The following is an 8,052-nucleotide window of genomic DNA, read 5'->3' as shown; positions in this document are numbered from 1 at the left end:
ATTAAGTATATGAATTTTAATCTTTTTACCTGCTCGTCCTTATGACTGATTGCTGCTCTAAATCGCTGCAGTATCTTTTCTCATAAAAAGGTTTTTGATAAAATGACAACTTTGCATCCTTGTCTGTTTGTGAAGATGGCGACACAGCACTTTATGAGCATTTTAATGGTGAAATAAACTAAATAAAGTGATGTTAAGCTACCAGCTGACTGTTTTTGACAGGTTTTGCAGGAGTTGATGCACACAGGTTGTTTTGGAGCAGGGAGTGTGGCGTCATATCAAAGGGTCCGTAGCTTTTGCTGGACATAATTTTGTTTTTCATGTGTCCACATGGGGGTTTATGCTAAAATGAGAAACTTTTTTCTTTGAAGTAGTTTTGTACCAAAGAACAAAAGTTTTCTTTTATTTTACTGCGACATTAAGAGCTGCACAATTAAACTAAGCGACTCATGACAAAATAAAATGGATATTCCTATTAGCACTTTTGGAAATCCATTAATTTTATCTGGTAAAATGTGTTGGCTAAGAGTCGTGTTACAATGTTTTTATGTGCAAGAAACAGGCAAGCTAATGTAGATGTTAACTTTATCAAGCAGCCTTATAAGACAGTAAATGCTATTTAATAATTAAGAATGTTGTCATTGTATTTAGATCTGATCAAACTAAACGAGGCCAAATGATCAAAATCCTCTAAATCCTGACAGCAGATGGAGACAAAACGTGAAAGAATTGAGTCAGTTCTGTAAAGAGTTCAGATTTCTTACTTTGATGATGATAATGAAATAGTTTCAGCACCATGTTGTTCTGTATGCAGGATGATCCTGAGGAAACCGTCTGCTACGCCTCGATCAGCCACTCCAACCAGACCAAACCCGAAGTTCAGGTCAGTGGTTTAACCTGCCTGGTGGTTCATTACTTCGGGGAAGTTGTCTTATTCAATGTTTTCATGCTTCTTTTAGGTTGGTGGTGATGATGATGAAAATACTCCTGTGATCTACAGCACAGTTACACATGGCCCTTTTTCCTCTGCAGTATCCAGTGATCCAAACTGCCTCTATGCTACAGTTAACTAACAATTAAAATGAAAACGATTAAAAGGTCACATATTGTTTTTAATTGATGCTTTTCTGATGACTGCATATATCAGGTTTATAATTCTATATGTAATTTGCTCACATCGCTACCTGTGTTTCAAGTCTACTGCAGCTTCTTGTTCTCACAGGCATGACATTTATTATTTTTTTCCAATAAAGTTTCACATATCAGACATAACTGGCTGTTTCTGCTGAGGTTTGAACTGAAGTAACTCAAACTCCTGATTTTATTTGAGTTTCTTATTTAATGGAAACATTACAACTGTGAAATTGTGTTTTTCAACAGTTTTGCTACATTTGTAATGTTTGCAAGTGAAACTCAGAAACAGGACTGACAGTGGTCTACATTATAAGCTTTATCAAGTCAGAGAACTCCAAAGCCCTTTACCTTTCAGTCAGTCATTAACCCTTTACACACCTTACTTTAACCCTTTACAACACCCTGAATTTGAGAAAAAACTGTGTGCTGGGTCTTCTCATCCCACATCCATGTCTGACCTCACAGCTCTGGAAATACAGCTTTGGAAGAATGATAAAAAAAATAATAAAAAAAACTTATGGAAAGCCTTTTTGTTTCTTGTGTGTTTGAAAGCAGATGAGTGAATACCATTTGCAGATTGTGTAGGAAGCAAAAACTGACCCCTGTAACCTGTTTAGTTGGAAACTTAAAAGCACATCGAAGTGTTTTTGGTGCTAGACGTCACAAGCAAATCACAGCTCTTCCTCTGATGTGTTCTTGTTCTAAAATATCCTCTGCAGATAAAGCTGCATCTGGGGGAAATAAGGAACCAACATGTCTCACAACAGTGAATAATCTGATGTGTGCTTTTTTACTAGCAGTCTATCAGATTTTAAAAATCACTTATGGAACAGTTGGCACTTTTCTCTACTGTTCATATTTGCTACGATTCACCCAGACATGCATGTTTTACCCTGTTGCCATCAACAAAGTGGTCTAAGACTTTCCGAGGGGAAAAAACAGGGTGAAGTCAGTGAGGAAGTGATACTAGACTTATGTTATTTCCACATTAATGCAATATTTTGAAAGCATTGTAGTCTGAATCATTTGCAGATGTGACCATGAGAAGAACAGAGAAACAGAATGGCTGCAGTTAGATGGATACAAATGTCTTTATTCCTGATGCTGGTGCTTCAGTTTACAGGTAAAGATCAGAATATTATGAAGATTTCTACTTTAACTGAATGCACTTTTTATTTTACACATTATTTGTCATGTTTTCACAGCAGTGGCTGGGAGAGAGCCGTCCTTCTTCACGGTCAATGCTGGAGATGAAATAACTTTGCATTGTGGGAACGGATCAGATCATCAGCGTGACGCTGGATCCACTGAGTGGCTCTTCAGTGGCTTCAGATCACCTGAAACTGAGATCCTGGTGAGAGAGCTGAGCAGAAAAGTGACCAGAAGATCTGATAGACTGAGTGTTTCAGCAGACCGCTCTCTGGTCATAAAGACAGTCACAGTGGACGACGTTGGCTTTTACACCTGCAGGAAGAACGTCTCAGGAAAACAAGACGATGCAGACATTTTTCTGTCCGTCATTGACAGTAAGTGTTCAAATTTACCTTACTGAGTTTAAAATAACAGATTAGAACAACATTTGATGCTAATGTCTCAATTTATTTCCTCACATTTCAACCTTTGCCAGTGGTGGAGCTGAAGGTCAACAACAAGGTCGTCTTGAACTGTTCTGTGCTGCAGTATGAAGACTGCAGATATGTGGTGGAGTGGTTGTATGACGGTGCAGAGGAAATATTGTCAGACATTGAAATTTCGCCACCTTCCTGCTCAGCCACCATGACGCTTTCGACATCGGGGGATCAGCAGAAGCCATACGAGTCTCTGACCTGTAAAGTCACCAACACTTACACTAAAAAAGTGGAACATTTCCACTTCAAACCTCCACCTCCTGTCAAGAAAACAGGTAAGACTGTTGCCTTCCTTCTCCTCTCTGTTATTCTGAACTGGCGTTGCAGCCCTGCAGATTTCTGGTCAATCACCTATTGCTAAAAAACCAAATCCACTGATTCCAATATGGCCAATACTGTACCGATTTTTAACTGAACAGTTTGTAAATATGGTGATAAGCTCACTAGTGGCCACAGTGGGGTGACTACTGTTAACCATGCACATGCAGACATGACCCAGAGGGCGGGTGGGTCTGTCTGTCAGCCTCGCCTCACAGCAGAGCAAAAGGAGGCAGAAACAGATTTTCAGACCTTTGCAGAGATTCATATGATTGGTTTCTCATGCAAGTATCAGATGATCACCAATCTCCCAAAATAAAGGAAATTCTGAACTCAAGTTTACTGCATTTGTTCTCCGCAGTTTTAGTTTTAGTTTTACCTCTGTCCCAGTTTTCCTGCAGCCAAGTCAAAAATAACAAAAATAACTAAATCAGCTGGAATACAGGTTTTTTTTATTAACTGTGTGTTGCAAAAACAATAAGGAACACATTCTAACTCCAGCATGTTTTTCTATCACCGCAGATGCAATTAAGAAAAATTCACCAGAACAACAAGGTAGACATAAACATTTCTGCCTGACTGCACTCATGTGTGGATATTTACTTTAACTTTTACTTTAACTGTGTCTCTAATGATATCTTTGCTTTGTTTAGACTTTCCATACTTGCTGAGAGGAATCATTGTGTCTGTGGGTTTGGCAGTTCTCATACTATCTGTGGTTACAGTTGACATGTTGACGAAAACTAAAAGTGAGAACAATCACATTTCACAGTAAAATGTTTTTTATACTTTAAATTAAAGTCCTGTCTGCTCTTTTATTCTTTCAGGAAACAAATCAGAGACGAATGAAGACACTGTAAGTTTAATACTGGACAGTGAAATGATAGATGTACAGAAATAGTTTATTGTATTTTAATTTTTACAGAGTAGCAGTTCACTTTGAGGCTGTTAGGTTCTGTGTTTTGAGTTTGAGTTTCTTCTTCTTCTTCTTGATTTTGTTGGCGGTTGGCAACAAACAGTAGCATTACCGCCACTTACTGGTATGGAGCGTGGTTCGCAATGGTCTATCTATTTATCTATACATATGTTGAGTTTGAGTTTCTTTCTGTCTAGTCCCATTTTCCCCTGTGTTGTCTTGATTGTTCCCAGGTGTGTCTCGTTTCCCTGATTACCCTCTGAGTCTTTGTTCCTTGTCCTCGTCGTTTGTACCACCAGTTCACGTCAGTCGTCTGTTTGCTGCTCCTCTTATTCCTCGGTTCTTCCTGTGTCATCGTCGTTTCTAGATTCCTGGACTCTGGCTTTATGTCAGCCTGGGCCTACAAGCGTTTTCCTCACCAACAACAATACCACATCATGACAGTGATATTCAAGTAGAGATGTGTTCTGAACTTTAGCTGTGACATCATCAATGTTTTATTGTATCAGCATAATTTAACAACAGAATAACAGAAGTTAGCCATAACATTATGACCACTGACAAGCTATTAATAAAATCACTGGATATCTTGTCAATGTGATACATGAAAGTTGGTTACTGAAATAAAATACCTAGAAAAAAAATCTATAAAAATAAAAGACAAAAACAGGAGATTAGTAACAGACTCAGACAAACTGAATACAATTCACTCAGTTTTAATATTCTTTGTTCTTTGTTTCCACAGACACTCGACAACAGAGAAGATGAAAGTATAGAGATGTATGAAAATATTATAGTTCTTTCTGCTTCAGACAGACTCCACTAATCAGAAACCCAAACTCGGGTTTGCATGTTTTACTCCTGGTGAGGAATTTCTCCTCTGGAAACTTTCCCTGGAGGAAATGTTTTCTGAAACTGTGCTGGAACCGTAACGTTTGGACTCAGTGTTTATGAAGATGAAGGTGGAGGAAATAACTTCCAGAAAGCAGCAGAACCAGAAGGAAAACGTGACAAGAGTTTTGGAGAATCTTGACACAATATTGTTATAATTTCTTTGTGGATTTTTGCATCACCTGAAAATTCACAGCTTTTTACACTTTGATTTTTGTATTGTTCTTCACAACTTTTGCATTTATTAAAGCCTTACAAAGAGAAGTTGAAATCATTTTTTCATATATCCTTTATTTATCTTGTAAACTTCCTGAAGTTCACCAAAGAGGGGCATGAAACACAAAACTAACCAAGCATAATTAAAGCACAAAGTATTTTCCAGGCATAAAGTCTCTCTTTTTTTTAATTTTTTTTACCAGAATCAAATAACTAAATTAAGCTAAGAAAATGCTGTTAAATGTGTTTAAAGCTGTTGTATTTGCTTTGCAAGTGAGAGATGTTTCTTGAAATGGGTTTGCAAGCAGCAGCAACATTATTATCAACCATCACAAACAAATTAATAAGTTTAAGGATCAACAAAGTTAACGTGATGAAGCTAAAACTGCATATTAGAAAGAGGAACAAAGAACTGAAGTGAGATTTTCCACAGCATGGCTGCGAGAGCCACATGGTCTGAAACTGATGACCTAATCTGGATTTTCATCTCTATTGGTTTTACAGAGCACCATTTGAAAAAGTTAAAACATTTAGTGAGCAGCAGTTGCACTGATGAAAATGTAAGAGCGAAATGGCCTGACTGGTTTCAGAAGATGTGCTAAAGGGAGACGACAATCAGTTCCACTTCTGTCAGCTGTCAACATTTTCTGCATTCATATTTTGCATCTGTAAGCAGCTTACAGCATGTAACTTATAAAATGCTGGTCCTTTGGAACTAAAGGGCATTTCTTAATTCCAGTCTACTGATTTTAGTTCAATTTTATTGTTTAATTGAATTACTAAGGAACAGAAACGTTAATTTAATAAACATTATCCTAATGTTCTTTTGTTGCTATGCACTTTTTGAAGTGCATAAGTCTCATCATTGGTCATAATGAGAGAGAAAAGACGTCAAACAGAACCAACTACAAACCCAGTTTTAACCCAGAATATGTATTTTGATGTGCATTTTGTGACCTAATCTGACCAATCAGATAAAAGGTAGTGAATACCATCCTGGTGAGTCGTCATGGAAACCTTAATGACATCAATCAATGTGTTAACCACAAATGCTGCTGACATATCTCCTCTACTGCTGCTGTCACATTCTCAGAATAACACTTCCCCTTCAGTTTTCAGGAAAAAAATTACCTGAAAGTTCAAATAAGGAAGAAACAGACCTCAGAGGAGAAACGTCTTGGTTGCGTTCGGTAATATTACTTTTTCAGCGAACATCAGGAGAATAATTCTGGCAGGTGAGTTTATTCCTCACTCTTACAATTACTTCTAAATACAGAAAGAATATTTACATCGTCTCTTTCCTCGGTTCTGTTGCTGATCAAGGTTACGCGTCAGAGCAAAAATACTGACAAAAAATGCCTTTGACATAAGTTATATTTATTTGTTCTCTCTTCTAGTGACAACATAATTCATAGATCAACCTCTGCAACTATTTGAACTAATTAAAAGAGACGAAAAATACCAGAGAGGAAATTAGGCCACTAAAAAGGGAGTGAATGTTTGAGAGGAAACCACATTAGAGACGGAAACATTTGTGAAAATAACTGACAGAAGGAGGAAAAAGAGCAAAATGGCTGCCTTTGGACACATTAACATTTCTTTTCTTCTGACGCTGATACTTCTGTCTAAAGGTTAGTAACTAAAACAACCATATTTTACTTTATCTGTATACATTTAAATGAGTCATTACATGTTACTATTTGAACATTTAATTTCCCATTTTAACAGCACAATCTGAGAGCCAGTCAACCAACCACACAGTCAGGGTGGGGAGTGAAGTCACCATGCCGTGTGGAAACAGGACAGACACTGAAGATAAATCTGATCAAACTCTCTGGATCTTCAGGAATCGGAGGGACAGGAAAGAAACAACACTGGTTGAACTGCCAAATTCTCACATGGAGATAAAAACCATGTCAGACAGACTGAGTGTTACAGCAAACGGTTCTCTGCATCTATACAACGTCACAGAGGATGATGGCGGTCAGTATGACTGTGAATGGACCACATCAGGACAAAAACAACGCTTTGTAGCACATCTGTCTATAATCGATAGTGAGTATTTACATCATGTAAATTAAAAACTGAAATTGAAATATTACAGTACTCCAGTAGATAAGTTGATTCTGAATCTTCTGTCATCTCCTCTCCTCTCTGTTCTCCCCAGTGATTGAGCTGGAAAATCCAGAAAACGTCATTTTGTTCTGCTCTGTGTTGGAATATGATGCCTGTCTACATGAGGTGAAGTGGCTTTATGAGGGGAAAGGGGAAAAACCCTCATATATGGTGATATACCCACATTCCTGCTCGGCCACTGTGACATTTCCAACATCCCACCTTCATCAGAAATTAGAGATTTATCCTTTTCTAACATGTAATGTCACAAACTCAGTCACTGAAGCAGTTGAGCTGTTTCCTGTCAGTCCTCAGGTTTCAGGTAAGGAAGTGAGTTTCCACTGCTGTAAGTTAACAGGAAGCAGCTTTTTACTGTTGTTTTCTTTGAACTAGAGGCGACTCAGTCAACACCACATCACTGGACATCTGCAGGGAGCAACAATGAAGTGATACATAAAGGTAGAGTTTTATTCTATCAATCCTGGGAACCTAATTATGTTCTAATTCAGAATAAAGAGGAAATGTTATTTTCCTGCTTTCAGATCCTTCCAGTTTGTTGAGATGGATCGTTGTGTCTGTGGGTTTAGCAGCTCTCGTCATATCGGTTGTTATTCTCAACCTGTGGTTGAAAACTAAAGGTGAGAACGTTCAAAAACGAAGCTTAATCCATTAAACCTACTGGGATACAAAGAATTTTTCTTTTGAAGCTCAAATAAAATCTATCATTTTGTTTTTAGGAAATAAAACACAACATTAGAAAACCTGGTAAGTATAATAACTACATATTTAAATTAGTATATTGCTGCTTAAATTAGTAAAAAATGAATGTTTTAA

General features: G+C 37.6%; 2 protein-coding genes across 2 annotated transcripts in view; both read left to right on the top strand.

Moving 5' to 3' along the window:
• Positions 1-1,994: 1,994 nt before the first annotated feature.
• On the top strand, positions 1,995-5,151 carry LOC106948361 (uncharacterized). The gene is made up of 7 exons (XM_015033976.1): positions 1,995-2,257; positions 2,340-2,660; positions 2,762-3,037; positions 3,603-3,635; positions 3,734-3,829; positions 3,908-3,936; positions 4,742-5,151. The coding sequence occupies exons 1-7, from the start codon at positions 2,197-2,199 to the stop codon at positions 4,820-4,822; spliced, it is 897 nt and encodes a 298-aa protein (XP_014889462.1). The 5' UTR covers positions 1,995-2,196; the 3' UTR covers positions 4,823-5,151.
• A 1,382-nt stretch (positions 5,152-6,533) lies between these two features.
• The window catches only part of LOC106948374 (uncharacterized), a 17,293-nt gene continuing 15,774 nt past the window's right edge, over positions 6,534-8,052 (top strand). The window contains exons 1-3 of the mRNA XM_015033992.1: positions 6,534-6,734; positions 6,832-7,158; positions 7,271-7,540. Coding sequence (XP_014889478.1) covers positions 6,674-6,734; positions 6,832-7,158; positions 7,271-7,540 — 658 coding nt within the window. The 5' untranslated portion in view covers positions 6,534-6,673. The remainder of the gene's footprint in view (positions 6,735-6,831; positions 7,159-7,270; positions 7,541-8,052) is intronic.

This window comes from Poecilia latipinna, unplaced genomic scaffold, assembly GCF_001443285.1.
Source record: "Poecilia latipinna isolate Pla-1442-1.1 unplaced genomic scaffold, P_latipinna-1.0 Scaffold284, whole genome shotgun sequence".
Classification (NCBI taxonomy): Eukaryota; Metazoa; Chordata; class Actinopteri; order Cyprinodontiformes; family Poeciliidae; genus Poecilia; species Poecilia latipinna.
Note: the sequence above shows the minus strand (reverse complement) of the source record. Positions and strands in the feature narration are given on the sequence as shown.

Excerpts from the sequence above, each read along its gene's own strand:
- LOC106948361 (XM_015033976.1), top strand. The coding sequence starts at position 2,197 with ATGGCTGCAGTTAGATGGATACAAATGTCTTTATTCCTGATGCTGGTG. Across the intron at positions 2,661-2,761 it reads TTTTCTGTCCGTCATTGACA|TGGTGGAGCTGAAGGTCAAC; the intron begins GTAAGTGTTCAA and ends AACCTTTGCCAG. Across the intron at positions 3,937-4,741 it reads CAGAGACGAATGAAGACACT|ACACTCGACAACAGAGAAGA; the intron begins GTAAGTTTAATA and ends TTGTTTCCACAG.